The following is a 15,689-nucleotide window of genomic DNA, read 5'->3' on the forward strand; positions in this document are numbered from 1 at the left end:
CAGGAGCCCTACTGATGGGGCCCCTGGAAAGAAATAGCATGCCCTCCATGCTGCCAGGACTCCCTCCCAGGGAGAGGGAAGTTGGAGAGGAGGGCCGATCAGCCCTGGCAAGTGTGTGTAACTTAGACAACTTCAAGAAGTTCCAGGGGTTGAATTTAGATGAATAAATCTAAAGGGATGATAAAATCGCAATCTGAGAGCCCTCAGGTCAGGCCTGTCTTCAGACACCTGACTGAAGGTGTCCATTATAACCGGTGGGGGTCCCCTCTTCTCCATCCGCCAACCCCTCACTTCCCTCACGCTCACCCACACACACTTCCTGCTGGCTTCCTGCCGCTGCCATCTCTTTCATCTCCCCCCTCATACCCTCTCTTCTTCCTCCCCCATCCTATTCCACACTCCCTTCTCAGGCTTCTCTGCCCACCTTAACCAGAAGCCCTCACCCAACACTTAGAAACGGGGGCTCCACCCCTGTGGCTGGCAGGACACTGGGACAGGGAGCACGGAGGGATGTACTTCTGTGGTTCAAAGTTGGAGTTTGTAGTCTTTCCCCACAGCAGCACAGTACTGAACCACGGCTAATTCCATAATGCTATTAATGTGATGCTCAGCTAGTTTGGAGGTAAACTGGCTTTTCTTTCCAGCAGACCTGGGACCCTAACCACCATTCTGAGTTCCAAGGAACTGGCTGTTCTGGGAAACCCATTGGGTTATGGCTGGAGAGCTGCCTGCCAGCCTGAGAACAAATGGCAGCCTTGGCTGGGACCCAGCTCACTGCATATGGCTGGGGGCCCACACTTGCCCATCTCTGGGCCTGAGAGGCTCATCCCTAAGAACGCTTCCAGCTCAAAAGCTCAATGTTCCTATGACTATTGTTAAAGAAAAACTGTACCCAGTCTGTCTGGGACAGAACTTTAGTGGGTGATATAATTTATAATCCCCTTCTGGGGAGAATTAGCATTCCTGATAACTGCTCAACTGATTATCTGATAAATTTTTAAAAGACTAAGACCTGTTCTGGGAATCCACTCATGGGCCCTACCAGCTGTCAGTCAGGAGTCTGTGTCCTTTAGCCAGGCTTTCTGTACCCTGTACAACAATGACTACCATTGTCTTTTCCTATAAAAGACCCCTACTATGAGTAAACCTTTGAATTAGGCTGCTGGAAAAAAAAAAAAACATTTTTCCCCCCAGCAGGATTATGATAAAACTTTGACACATGCTCATAATTAAAGAAAAGTTTTCGGGACTTCCCTGGTGGTGCAATGGTTAAGAATCTGCCTGCCAATGCAGGGAACACAGATTCGAGCCCTGGCCCGGGAAGATCCCACGTGCCGCAGAGCAACTAAGCCCAGGCGCTGCAACTACCGAGCCTGTGCTCTAGAGCCTGCAAGCCACAACTACTGAGCCTATGTGCCACAACTACTGAAGCCTGGGCACCTAGAGCCCGTGCTCCGCTGCAAGAGAAGCCACCGCAATGAGAAGCCTGCACACTGCAACGAAGAGTAGTCCCCACTCGCCGCAACTAGAGAAAGCCTGTGCTCAGCAACGAAGACCAAATGCATTCAAAAAATAAATAAATAAAAATTTTAAAAATTAGCCCTATTTAAAAAAATAAAGAAAAGTCTTTTTTATCAGTGGATCAGTAGGTTCTGGGGGGTTATTAAAGGTTTTTGAGCAGGTTGGTGATATGTTCAGAGCTAAGTCTCAGAGTCTAAGGAGAGTCACAAGGAAGCAAAGTACAGGATGGCTTGGGTAAGGGAGGACCAGGTGAGATGAGAAGGTAGCAAGCAACTGAGATGGTACAAGACTGAGATGGTGGCTTTGAGTATGGTGGGCAGAGGAGCTGGAGAGGCTGGTGTGGCCAGGTGGAATCAGACTCCAAAGCTGCTCGGACCCCTGTGGGGACCAGGGCAGAGAGGAGTCAGAGACGCTGCTAAGCTTTCAGGCCTGGAGACTGGAAGAACAATGATGTCATTAACAGGGAAGGCAGGAGAAGGCACTAGTGTAGGGAAGATATGGGTTTGGTTTTGGTGTTACTCATTGATTTCATGGGGAAATTGTACTTGGATGAAGTATTTGAGGCAGGAACCCATCGTGGCAAGGATAAGGAGACAAAATCCTCAGCCAGTGGCACACATCACAGAGGTGTCTGCAGGTTTGATGTGGAGAGGAGGCGTGGCAAACAGAACGTCTCCTGTCCGTGGTGCCTCTGAAGTCAAGTGTGTCCACGGGCAGCTACCTTGCTCTTTAGAAAGGGGAGGTGCTCTTTGAGGACAGGCAGTAAGTATGAGGGCAGGTACCATCTCTTACTCATCTTGGTGTCCCCAGAACACAGGGAGTGCCATCCAGCTGTGAGGGATGTGTTTCGTTACCTAAAACAGCGACAGGGGGATGTGTAGCATTGAGTGGGAGAAAAGGTGGGGACCTAGTATCTTTTTTATAGTCTCTCTGTGTGTCATTTACATATATATTACCTAGTAGCCCAGAGGTTAGCAATAAATTATAATTCTAGATTAACAATGGCAGTAACACTGCAAAGTCAGTGTGGGAAGATCTGATTGCATTAAATACAGAAATGACGTTGCCACCAGAGTTGACAAGTTATACAAGTGAGAGAAGAAAAGCCACGGGAATCAGGAAAACCAGAACTGAGTTCCGACCCTGTGCCATCAGACCACCGCCGCACCTGCCCCCGCCTCCCTGGCAAATAAATGAATAAAAACAGTGTGACTCTAGTGGTAAAGTCTGGGCTGAAGCCTTTACAGCAAGACAGGCAGAGTAAATAAAGACTAGAACAATCTGAGTATTTTTATGATTAATAGGTTACAATTCCTCTTTTTTGTTTTTTTTGCTTAGAGGTTTGAAGAATTAAGATTGCATGTATTGTAAGAGATGGCTTTTCTCTGTTAAATCTATTAATTGTCCTCTCTTGAGAGGTTTGCAATTATGTCCCAATCAGCTCCTCCAAAGATCGGATCTTTCTCTGCGAATTCACTGAGAATTCACTGTGAGTTCTGTTTGACCCATGAGCCACTCCTGCTGGACACAGTGGGCCGCTTGGAGAGGACAGAGGATGGATGAGGTGTTGCCAGGGGAAGAAAGGTGGGCTTCTCTGAGACCAGGTCAAGGGGAGCTGAAGCCAGAGCAGGCCAAGCTCACAGCCAGTTTCCTTTCAATCAAGGTTAGGTAAAAGAGTCTTGCCAGCTTTGAGAATCCTCTCTCTGTGAGAGCCACTCCTTTCATGTTGTTTGTTTCTCTGGGAAAAGATATTAGATATTAAAGGGACATTTCAACAGATTTAAGTGTTCTCAGAAAAGTGAGATGTTATTCGATAAAAAGATGCCTTGTACTCATAGATGGGCAATAAATATTTGTTGATTTTATTTTCGGTCCCACTTTTCAAAAAGTAAGCGGACTTGAGGAGGATTTTAGAGAATTATTTTTGAAAGCTTGAAATTAGCGACCACAATTTCATCTCCTCGTACAATTATATTGCAGAAAAGTTGTTTATCTTCCTGTCACGTGAGGGAGTTGGCTTTCCTCGGCTTTATTTTCCTCTAATGTCTGATTCACAGAGTGAAAAATGGAGAGGACAAAGGAATAACATGATATACACAGTATATCCTTGGTTTCAAAAAGCAAATAGAATAAACAGAGAGTCTGTTAACGTCTCTGCTCTAAGAAACAGCTTCTGAGAAGGTTTTGGAGGCTAGACTCCCTTGCCTCTGACTCCTGCACTGAATTGTTCCAGGAGAATAGAGGCAACTTTGGTAATTTGCTCAATACTTAGCATGACTTCTGCACGCTTACTAGGGGGTTGAAGGAAAGCAGCTAGGTTACAGGGCTCTGGGTGGAACCCGGCTGGCCTACCCACGGGTATGGCCCTCAATCCTGCCATCTTGATGATACAAATCATGTTTTTGCTTGTACCACGGACACCTCAGCGCCAGGATGTACCATATACAACCATCTGTATGGCAGCGACATTAGACTATTTGCCTGTACCCCTTCTTTTTAACATCTGTGGAGGCTCTTTAAAGAATCCAGTACATGTAATCAAAGACCAAACAATCAAACACCATAAATAATTCTGCTGAGAAACTGGAGAGGCCTTGGCAACTTCCCATTCCCCCACGCCTCCCTCTGAGTGAGCACGCTCACCCTTTGTCACTCTCCCTCTCTTTTTGTTCTCCCTTCCTGCCTTTGTCTCTATTTAGAACACATTTTTACTGTGCTGCAACATCCATCACTGAATATTTTCTCCAGCTTTCAAAAACCCCAATCAAAATCTCGTTGCTCGTGGGTCTCCTAACCCACTTTAATCCTAAATGAGAAACTTGTCAGAGCGGCCAAGACCCCAGCACAGGGTCTTGCTTCGCTCTCATTTCGGAAAGAGGAGAGTTTTGCAGGAAATCATACTACTGACCTTCGTTCAGCCTGCAGCTCTAAAGAATTTTCCATAAAAGCTGTCATTAAATAAACAGCGTCTGCCATGCTCATTTGGCCTGCTGTTATCCTGGAAGGCTCGTTTCTGTCTCTTCTAAATGGGCCTTTTCTTCTCTGACAATTCAGTGGGGTGTCAGACTTTTAGCAGCTAAATGATCTCCCCATTCCCGCTTATATTCAGTTTTTCACCCTCCTTACCCACTTTCATGACGTTACAAGGGAGAAACGTTATTTGGAAAACCCAAAAGGGGGAAAATTGGGTGATGACATTTTGATGAACGTTATTTAGGAGTGATTGTCTGTAATGATTTTTTTTAAAGGGTTGGATTTAGATACATTCCCAATATCGTTTTTAAGACTTTCTACTGCCCTTCCTAAGGAGAATCATGAAAACATTTAAGCATAAGCAAAAACACCTCATGCTGGGTGATCTACTCTGTACCATTAGGCAAGGGGAGCGGGTTACATCATTGTATGCTATAGATTTAATTATCAGGAAAATTATTTGGTTGCCTGAGCCATGCACAGTGATTTAAGAGAAGACAGGAGCCTTCAGCGTTGGGACATCGTGCCCATTTTGCGCTGGCTGTTTGCATGTGTCTGGGGCTCCCTCAACCCTCCACTGAAGGGTGTGGCCCTAACCCACTGTGGCTACTTTCTGACTGGCTCCCATGTTGGTCTTAAGTCCCCCGTTAAGATGTGGACAGTGGCGTTTTACCCGTTTGGTGAGCTGAGTGTCCATCATGAAGTTGTGAACGTGCTTCTCTGCTTTGGTGAGTTCCAGCTTTCGGGCCACCACGGCCACCACCAGGGCAGTACAGCCCGCACCCTGTGAGGGGACAGCAAAAGGACCAGAGGAGAGAGCACATCATTAAGAGGCAGGGCTCAGGCGGAAGACTCCACGTGCCCCGGGCCCATGATGGGGTCTCCAGGAGTGGAGTGGGGACTTGAATTCTGGCTGGACAAGGCCAAGCCACAAAACCCATCAGGGCCCTGATTCCCGCACCCATGAAGGGGTCTGCGGTGCTCCTGGCTTAGCTGCAGAGCTGACCTCTGGGAGACTGAGCCTTCGTAAAGCTGGCCACTTCTTCATGGAGCAGGATACTGGATGGGGCTGAGGCTCGGGGGAATTTAAAACACCGAACGATCACTTGGTCATCTGCCAGGGTGTGCAGGGAGGACAGAAAATCCACACACGCTCCCCCTCCCTCATGCGTAACCCAGCCCCACTGCCAGCTCCAGAGCAGGGGGCCAGGAGGAAAGAAAGCCGTGCAGTATGGATGGATCACCTGTTGGTGGTGGAGAGTTTTCCTGAAAATAATCTAAGGAAGAGGCAAAGCATCACCCCGCCAAGACTGCTTCCCAGGGCTACACTGGTTGGCATGAGTCTGTGCACCCAGTGACTGAGCTTGCTCCCAGTTGGGTCTTTTCACTGGAGGTCTAGCCTAGGACTCAGCGCAAGAAATTCAGTTCCTCTTTGCTTTCACCAGGAGGCTCATGAATTCACCATCTTTCAGAGATTTCAAAGATGATAACAACACGCCTGCCTCAAATCAGGATTTTAAGGGAACCCGCAGAAGGCGCTCAGTATTCTCCAGAGCAGAATTCTTATTGTGCTCTGGAAGGTCCACTCCGGGGAAGCCCAGGGAGAGTGAGTTAAAGAGGCCGCTTCTTCAGGACTCACTTCCTCTCTCCTAATCCTCTGGGCGCATGCTTGAGTGTCTGAGAAATGAGCAGAAATGGGCTCATCCCAACATTCTTCCAAAGGACTTTGAAGTCCTCTTTGCTGTGCATCTTGGCCTGGTCGGGGTGGGGGGTGGGAATCGAGACAGAACTGCCCCTGCCCTGCTTCTCCTGCAGGCAGCAGATGACAGCCCCGCCCTTGCCTGGTTCTTGGAAGAGAGCACACGCCCCTCGGTGACCATCACCCTCTTTCTGCACGTGGGGCCCTGCACCATCCTGACCTCCACTCATGGAAAGCGACAATAAGCTCAGAAAAGTCAGCAGTCTGATCCTCTAGATGCCAAACAGTAATCATAGTTGCCACAGAGCTCAGTTTAGCAATTGAGGTCCTAGGATTGAAGGAATCCACCAACAACACTTGCGGCTCATCCAGTTTAACGGAATACATAGGGAACCTTAAAGACTGTTTTCAAAGGTACTATAATCCGTACCAGAGTTGGGCGGAATGCACATGGTAGATCAATCCCCTACTCTCTCCTTCATAATCTCTTTCCTTTGCCACAGGTTGGCAAACGTTGGTCGGTGCAAGGTTTTGGCACGGGTGAAGTTGGCAACGCTTTCCCCTAGCTTTTTACAAGGGTTCCCATGAAAACAATCTCATGTTTCTAGGTACACTTGGTCAGCCACCCATTTCTAGCACAACAAACTGAAAAGAAAGGAGCCTGTGTGAACTTTCCTCTTCTGACCTCATTTTCCTTTCTTGTTCAGGGACGGCCCTGTTTTCTTGGCATCTGTGACTTGCAGGAGACTCTGTGCCCAGTTTTCAAAGGATATGTATGGGCCCTTGGACAGCCTGGTCTGCAGGTGTCATCAATTGAGCCAGGCCTCTAAAAGCAAAAAATAGCTTAAAAAGAAGCTGTTCTAGAGGGAAGATGTGTGCTCCATTTCCCCTCAAGCAGACCGAGTATATAATCCCTCTCTTTTGTATGGAGCTACAAAAGAACTTTGGGCTGAACGCCCAAAAAAGGGATATATCGCCGTGTTAAAAACGGAACGTCAGATGGAGAGGGTTCTTCCCAGGCTCCAGGCTTCCTCATTTCCCTGAGTGCAGGGAAACTCTGCTTAAATCACTCCTGAAAGCTGGGGGCAGAATTAGCCTGAAGGAGTCTCCCTGCTCACCACGCCACGTTGGAGGTTTCATTAAAACAATCAACCATCCACAATCCCGAAGTTCCAGGGTCTAGCTGGATTGCTCCATGGTTCTCGCTAGGGCTCACAACCTAGGCTGCTGAATGCAGAAGGGTTCTAATGAGAAGCTAGAGTGTTCTAACTAAGGAAGCGTCTATCTTATATGATTAAGATTCATTTCTGCACGGAGGCAGGAGGCTGGGCTAGATGACATTTCCCGGTTTCTTTCAACTTGAAGATGTCAAGGCTCTCCTATGGATATTTCTCTGAAGGATGCTTGGTTCTTAGCCCCTAATTCTAACTTGAATAGATAACAGTGGATACTTTCAACTTTTCTTTTAGAAAATCCATCATCTGGCTGAATTAGGGAAGTAGCCAATAATGAAGCCTAATCTGGTCATTCCCATTAAGAGGCAACCTTGTAAAGATGGGGTCAGACGTCAGCAACCTTCAGAAAGTGGTGTTCAGGGTGCTGAAATACAAACTGATCCTCTCCAGTGTGTGTGTGTGTGTGTGTGTGTGTGAGAGAGAGAGAGAGAGAGAGAGAGAGAAAGAGAGAAGAGTGGGGGAGGGGAGGGAAGGGAAAGGAAGGGGAGGGGAGAGGGGAGATGCAGAGAGATATAGAGCTGGAGCAGAGACTGAGAGAGGGAACAAGTTGTGCTGCCTCCTCAACAGCATGGGACAGACAGGGGAAGTGGAAAGGAAGAAGCAGACAAATAGGAAAAAAGGATGGGCTGATGGGAATTGAGTGGAAGGCAGGAAGGACAAGGAGCCTAAGACTTGAGTCAGAAGCTGATGGTCAACTTTGGCTCTTTAGAGGAAATAAAGGAAGCACTATGGGATTCCCCCTCCCTCCTGCTGTATTCACCTTTCATGTGGTATAATGATCACCTGTGTTCCTTTTGGGCCTTTTTACTTAGATGAGTTTATCAGCCTGACAGGGCCCTGTTAGCAGTTTGGGAATGCTTATGTGATACGGCAGGGATGCGGGTTGGTTTTAAGAGACAAATTGCCAAGGGCTTGGCTGATCTGGGTGTGTGAGAGCTCCTGCTGTCCTAGCTGTCCTCGTGTGGAATCTCAAAAATGGTTGGTGGGCAGGGGGGCCATGTGAGGAGAGATCGGAGTGGGACAGAAGAGGGTAAGCAGCTGCTGGGATGACTTCCATGGGGTCAGACTGTGCAGCAAATCCATGACTCAGACTTTTGCCTTCAGAGGTGCCAAGTCCTGAATCCTTTTTGACACCAGCTGAATTCCCTGGGTCTTCTCTGTCCAACACTATTTCCATGGGAGGGCTGTGGGAGGGGAGAGGGTTCACCTCTAATGAGGTCGTACTTGCCAAGGTACGTGGTGAGCAGAGTACAGGAGTGAACACAGAGAGGAGCAGCTGGCCTGAGGTCAGCATGCCTAACTCATCCATAGATCTGGACCCAAATCAGAGACCCAGTCTCCTCCACTCTGGTCCTCCTACTCCTTGTTTCCAAGAGACATTTTCCAGCTGGAAAACCTTAGAGTCTCAAAAAAACAAGTATCCCAAGGGGAAAAGTATGAGGTGTACTTAACTAAAGAAGCAAAAAATAAAATAAAATAAAACATAAATGAAAGTGACAAATGGAGGAGGGAAGCCCGGAGGATTTACAGTTGGATTCTGTTTCTGCAACAGATACCATGTAACAACTAAAATAACATCAATTGGTTTGAAACCAAGGTGTTTCAGGGAGAAGCTCATCCTCTAAAACTGACATTAAGCAGATGTCTTACTGAGCCCTCTTTTTCCCTCCTCCCCAAATGACTCAATTCGTGCTACCTTTTACTTCATCATCCCTTTCCTTTTGCAGTTCAAAGAAGCCTCTCTCATGAAGCCTCGGGGAAAAGCAGCTCAGTGACCCCCACAGATATCCTGGAAGTTTTGTCTATTTGTCCCTAACTCATGAAGGGTCCACAGAGTGAGTCCAGCTTCAGAAACTGGCTATATTGAAATGGGATTCCTACCAAGGAGTCTTGGGGGCCCAAAAGTCTTCCAGATGCCTGCAGAACCAAAAAGCCTTCAAAGGCCCATTCTGGATACTAAATATTGCCAGCTTTCTCTCTGCCTTGTAACTGTCATCATAAAATTCTTTATGGAAAGATGATGCACTTTGAGATACCTGCTTTTGTGGGTGAAATCTCTCAAACACACCAGGTCTGTGCCAACAACGTCAAGTTGTTCAGACAATTATATACCCTGCTTAATGGTTGATAATTACACCGTTACTGGGATTGCCAAGAGAAAACAATGATTAAGACTATTTACAGCCCGCACACACGAATTCTTCCTTTCCCTTCCCGAGCAGGCCTTGCCTTGGCCTGCCTGGTGTCCATGGTAACCAAACAGGAAGCCCTACCTTTAGTAAAGGCACTTGCAATAATAATCAGGAGATGTACAAAGTGTCGGGAGGCTGGGAGAGGGGAGGAAGGGATTCTCAGCCATGCGAAACCCTGGAAAGGAGTGACTCAGCTGGAAAAGTCACATTTGTTAGTAAAAATGCCACCAGGGTTCCTCACTGTCAGACCCCAGAGGGAGGCAGCTGATTTTAATTTGGGTAAACACACTGACAATGAGAGGAGGGGAGCTCCCCGTCCCTGTCATAGATAGGTGTATATTTACGCAGCAGGGTTTGTGCAAAAGGAGAAGGCAAAATGCATGTGCTGTATTTTTAATATGGGGGGTGGGTATCGGTTCCTCCTCACTTGTTTGTTCTTTCCACTTTGATCACACCTCTCTCCACAAGAAACAAACACTCCTTTCCAAGGAGCTGCTACAGCCCCAGCGGTGCTGAAGACCACACCCCAGGAGAAGGCAGGGAGGGGCCCAGGGGTCCTGCCCACCACCCCCGCCAGCCGCGCCAGCGCAGAAGCCCGGAGATGCAGGAGTGAGGGACCCAGGGAAATGGTGGCTATGGGGCCGCTTCTTGGATGGGGTACAGCTCCGTGCTGAGAGGGCGAATGGCTGGTATTTAGAAATAACGGAGGCTCCAGGCAGGGCCATCCACCTATTGGCAGCCCAGCTCCGTGCGGGCCTGGCTGAGAGCTGGTGCCGAGGCACAAAGCTTGCGCCCCACGAGCGGCTCTGAGACAGGAAAGCTTTGGCCTTCGGGTGGCATTTCATTCCCTTCTGGAAGGAAGAATCATTCCTTGGTTTCCTGGTGACAGCTGGAGCTGTGCCAGATAGACTCCTACTAACCGATGGGAGGTATTTGTTCTGAGGCCTTACACTTACCCGTGATTTACCCCAACCCCGGCGCTAAGCCTTTTCTCATTAACTGCTGCCCAGGACCTGCTAATATGCACCGGCTCTGGATTTCAGTCGAAAGGGGAGAGGACGGTGTCCAGCCGTGACCTGGCAGCGCTGGACCCCTCCTGCTCACCAGCCCCACGGCCCCAGGCCTCTGACCCTATGGCCTCTGCTGCTCTGAGCTGCCTTGTCACCGAGATCAGTCCCAGGAGGCCACCAGGCTGGTGAGGGCTTAACCCCCTTCCCACTGCAGAAAGGAGTCAATTCCCTTTCAGAAGGAGGGTTTTTTGTGTCCTCCTGGAGAAGTGGGGGTGGTGACTGAAATCTGAGGGAGCCCTTGAAGGATTTTGATGATGGGGGGCGCAGAGAGGGCTCCCTGGGGAGGGCTGCCATAACCAGCCGCGGAGACCTAGGACCAAGTGACAGGCCTCCTGTCCACCCTCACCCCCACGACACCCAGGCTTAGCTGCCCGCTCCTTCTCTGACCCTCGGCTTCCTTTTCTGAAAGGAGGACCCGGTGTGTTTATTCTGGACTCTGGGGTTCTGGGAAGGAGGTCAAAGAGCAGGGCTGCCTGTCCCGGCCAGAAAGCACAGCAAGGAGATGAGCCCTCACCCCCGGCCAGTGAAGGAGTAGCGATGGCAGGGACGCTGAGGGCTCGCCAGCACTGAAGGCGGCGCAGCTCCTTGTTGCTGACGGAGTGCGTTAACACAAAGCATTGCAGTTTGTCCCCATCACCAGCCAGGGAGGAGGGTAGAGCAGGCCTCCCATCCGCACTTTGTACTCGAGCATGCTGAGGTCCAGCAGGCTAAGTGCCCTGCCTGGAGTCCACAGTGAGGTCATGGGGTCAGAGGCCTGCGGCTGTGGGGCTGGTGAGCAGGAGGGGTCCAGCGCTGCAGCGAGCAACAGGGACTCAGACTCTGGGGTCCAACTCCCTACCCACATCTCTCCCAAACTCCGTACTGTGTGGCCATGTGATGGGCACGAGTGTGTGCAGGGGTGGGGGATGGCAGGGTGATGGGCGGGAGGAATATACACCTTGAAAGGAGGCAGCACAGCTGCTGGACACCTGGGGAGAGATGGGGATGCAGTCACAGGCTAGCTGGGTGCCAACTCTGGGAGGGAACTGGCACTCGGAATCTGGCACCTCAACATTTGGATGCAGAGGCCAAGAGTTGGCCCAGGGCCATGTCATCAAACCAAGACCGAACCAGTGGCCAACCCAGTCTAGGACACGGGTCTCTCATGGCCGGCTCAGTGAGTTCTAGCTATACTCTATCAGATGTGGTACCAAGGTCTGCGGGGCCCAGGCGACAGGAAAGAGGATAATGAACTGCAAGCCCTGATGCTCACCGGGGCTGCTGAATGGGAGCAGAGGGTAAGACCCACGGCCAGCTTCTCTCGGCCCATTTCTGGGGGGCTAGGAAGAGGCCATTAGCTGTCAGGAACCAGGACATGGTCCTATCTTAGACAAGGAAATGAAACAGTGAGAAGCCACGCAGATTTCACATCCGCCTTTCTACGTGCAGGGACACACACGCTGGCCTGTTAACTAGCAGCTGGCCCCATGCCCGGATGAGGAGGGCCCCCTGCACCCACCATAAAGGCGCTACTCCTAGCAGCATTCGGTGGGTGGGGAAGGGTAACTGGCCGAGGCAGGTACTCACCATGATGCCCGTGAGAAGACAGACACCTTTCCCACAGTATGTGTGGGGCACCATATCCCCATAACCAATGGAAAGGAATGTGATAGAGATGAGCCACATGGCACCCAGAAAGTTACTAGTTACGTCCTGCTGGTCATGGTACCTGCCGGGGGGGAAGACAGGAGTTAGTTAGTGGAACTGCCATTCCCGGGAGTAAAGGCTCTGGGCAAACCTGGACAAAGGAGGAAATGTGACATTTTGCTGAGGTGGAGACAGCAGCGATGGTGGCACACGGATCTCTTCAGGAGACTGAAGCTGCCGCAGCTCTGCCCACGCAGGTCCTGCCTACAGTTCTCCGTCCATCCCCCCAACCCCCCACCACGAGCTTGGTCCCAGCGGTAACATGTTTCGTCATGATTTGCACCATATCACAGACGTCCTTTCAGTAAAATACCTTTGGATGAAATCATGCAGTAACAAAATTTAGATTTTCCCTTCCAAGCTGACAGTCTAAATGTATGTGGATGTGATTAATCTGAAATCACAAGCTCCTGAACAAGGAAAATGTCAAAAAAAAATCACCAAACGCATTTAGCAATTTCCCCTAAGACGGCTGATGGAGCCCAAAGACTGGCACCTCCCAGGTGTCTGGAGGGAGGCTGCGGTAGCCGGGGCTCTCTTGGAGCTGTTTCCAGGGGGAGGCTCTGGAGTCTCCACGGAGCCATGGCCTCCTCTTCTGAGCTGGATGGAGGCTCGTGGCTGTCCTGCCCTGGGAGTAAGCAGCTGGAAACGTATCACCACCATTCCCTCTGCCGGATACCCATTCCACCCCGTCCTTTTCCTCCCTCCCTTCATCCCCAAACACCAAGGCCCGCTGTGGGCCAGGCTCTGTGCCAGGCACTGAGATAGAAAGATGAACAGGATACAGCCCCTGCCTTAGGGTTCTCAGCCCAGGGCAAGGGTCCATCAAGGATGCAGACATTTGTGAAAGCGTCAGTAAGTGAGTGGACGAGGCACCTGGAGGACGGGAGGGAAAGGGCAATGACCTCGACGCAAATGCAGGAGGATTAGTCAGAGGCTTGAGTTTTCCAGGCCGGCCGGGGGAAGGGAGTTCCAGGCAGAGGAAATGCTCTTATGCAAAGCCAGGGCCCAACCTGAGTGCAGCAGGTGGGCCTGGCTGCACCTGGGGTGGCAGGGCAGATGAAGGTGGGTCCTTTCTCAGAATGTTCTCTAACAGGATGAACCTGAATGACAGGGATATCACTCCTTGATAAACTCTTCCCATCAGCCTCTTGGAGGCCACTGGATGGGAAAGGTGAGATGGGGCCAGGGAGACCAAACCATCCTGGTTGGATAGAGCAGAAAGCCATTTAGGAACCTGAATCTACAGAACTGAGTTACCAGCAAGGCTTACATGACGTGCTTGGGATGGGGTCTGGTACAAGGAGGCCCCCAGAAAGTATTAGCTGCTACCGTCAGTGCTCTCCCTGAGCCCCACACCCCCACCAACAGGGTCTGGCGCCCAGTGGGCAATTGACAAATGTTGCTTTTCTTACCCTTACCCCCCGCCCCAGGTCAGGTGTGCTGGCAAGGCTGCAGATACAGGTGCATCTGGAGATGAGCGTAAAAGGAGGCAGAAGTCTGCTAATCAGAAAGGAGGTGGAGGGCACGTAAGTGGGGAATACCAAGGGCACTCTGACGGATACCGTTTATTGACTCACACTGTGTTAGCAGGAGCCACACGATGCAAACTACCCTGTGGCTAGCTAGCACTCTGTGTACAAACGCTCAGATTCTCACAACATCCTGTCAAGTGTTTTTGCAGGTAAGCAACTGGAAGCACAGAGGCATTGAGTGACTTGCCTGAAAACACACAGGAAGTAACCAAAGCAAAGCCCATGCCCTTTTCGCTATTCCTTCAGCATCAGGGAGATGGAAGCGACTGCTGTGTGCCTTGGGGAATGATGAGGAAGTGTTAGCAACAGGAGGGCACCTGGGCTCCAGTAGCAAGTGATGAGGTAGCTATGGAGACCAAGGGTCTGATTTTGGAAGGCCTTGAATTCCAGGATATGAGGTTTGGATCTGTTCTTAGAGGCCTTGGAAATGATTCTTGGTTCTTGAGCAGATGAATGACAAGATGACATGGCCCACTGGGAAGACTGGTCTGTAGGTGGTAAGTAGACTGATTAAAAAAGATGCAGCACAGGGGTGGGGTAGGCAGGTGGGAAGCAAATGCGCAAAGCCAGGAGGGAGGTGCAGGCAGCAACCTTCATGGCCCACCTGAGCCTGGCCCGAGCAGATCCCAGTAAGCACATCGTTGGTGGGCCGTCCAGCCCCAGCTTGAATCCTCTACCAGCAACTAGAGGAGGGTGGCTTTAGCCTTTCACAGCTGTCTGCACAAGGGCGTGCATGCCCAGAACTCTAGGGGTGACATCTGAAAAGCAGACATCCCTCCCCAAAGCTCTGCTGGTTAAGTTGTCTTACCTGCCCTCCCCTACCTGCTTTGCTTGCTCCCCAGTGATACTCTGTGGCTACCCAGATGGCACCCTGGCTGCCTGCTCCTTCCAGTTGGCCTCATGTCCCCAGGGCTGCGGTGTGTCTGCTCATCTGGCCACGCTGGAGTAGCATAGGCTGTTGGTGCCCAGGTCTGATCCCCAAGAGGGAGTGTGCCCTGCCCTGCCCCGGGACACCAGCCCCATCCCAGGTCTGACATGGCCTTGGATGGGCAGCCATGCTCCCCATCCCATTCCCCACAGCCCTGGGTCTCTGCAAGGCCCTTGGGCTGATGTGGTCCCCTCCACTCACAGCCTGCTGCTCTTTGGCCAGGAAGAATGGTGGTGACCCTGGCTCTAAGGGCCTGTGCTGAGGTTAGTGGCGGGGATTCCTTCCCTGGAGGGATGGACTTTGGAGTCTGTGAAGCAGCGAGACTCAGTGACAGGTTGAGTGTGGGGACACAGACGGGGCAAGACTTAGAGATGGCTCCATGCCACAAGCCAGCAACAAGCAAACACATGCATAGAGGACAGCCGGGGTCGTCATCTCCTGGAAGGGGTCTTGGGTCAGGTCTGATGAGGCAGTGGGTAGAGAGGAGGCGAGCCCGTGGTCTCGGGCTCAGTTTCCCTGGCTTCGAGCCCCAGCTCCACCTTAAGTAGCTCCACGGCTGTGGGCAAATGACTTAACCTCTCTGTGACCCAGTTTCTTTATCTGCTGATGGGAGGAGTAAGGAAAATAATTCACCAGCAATATTAGCACAGTGCTTGGCCCAGAGTAAGTGCACACCAAGTGTCAGCAATTACCACTACTGCTGAGATTGGTACGTGTTATCAGTCTGAGAAACAATCTATAGAAAAATACAGTGGCAGGGATCTACAGGTGCAGTGGGTAGAGGGTCCCAGCAGGGAGGGAAGAAGATGGAGGGAAGGATGAAGATGGAGGGAGGGATGATGATGGAGGG

General features: G+C 50.7%; 1 protein-coding gene across 2 annotated transcripts in view; it reads right to left on the bottom strand.

The window, feature by feature from the left end:
• Window positions 1-15,689, bottom strand: part of KCNN3 (potassium calcium-activated channel subfamily N member 3) — a 178,053-nt gene that overhangs the window by 11,724 nt on the left and 150,640 nt on the right. For both annotated transcript variants that reach the window (XM_027095381.1, XM_027095380.1), the window contains exons 4-5: window positions 12,257-12,398; window positions 5,168-5,278 (exon numbers count right to left, since the gene is read on the bottom strand). In XM_027095381.1, the coding sequence (XP_026951182.1) occupies window positions 5,168-5,278; window positions 12,257-12,398 (253 nt within the window). The remainder of the gene's footprint in view (window positions 1-5,167; window positions 5,279-12,256; window positions 12,399-15,689) is intronic.

The sequence above is a fragment of the Aethalodelphis obliquidens genome, unplaced genomic scaffold, assembly GCF_003676395.1.
Source record: "Aethalodelphis obliquidens isolate GAN/ISIS:26980383/991018 unplaced genomic scaffold, ASM367639v1 scaffold90, whole genome shotgun sequence".
NCBI lineage: Eukaryota > Metazoa > Chordata > Mammalia > Artiodactyla > Delphinidae > Aethalodelphis > Aethalodelphis obliquidens.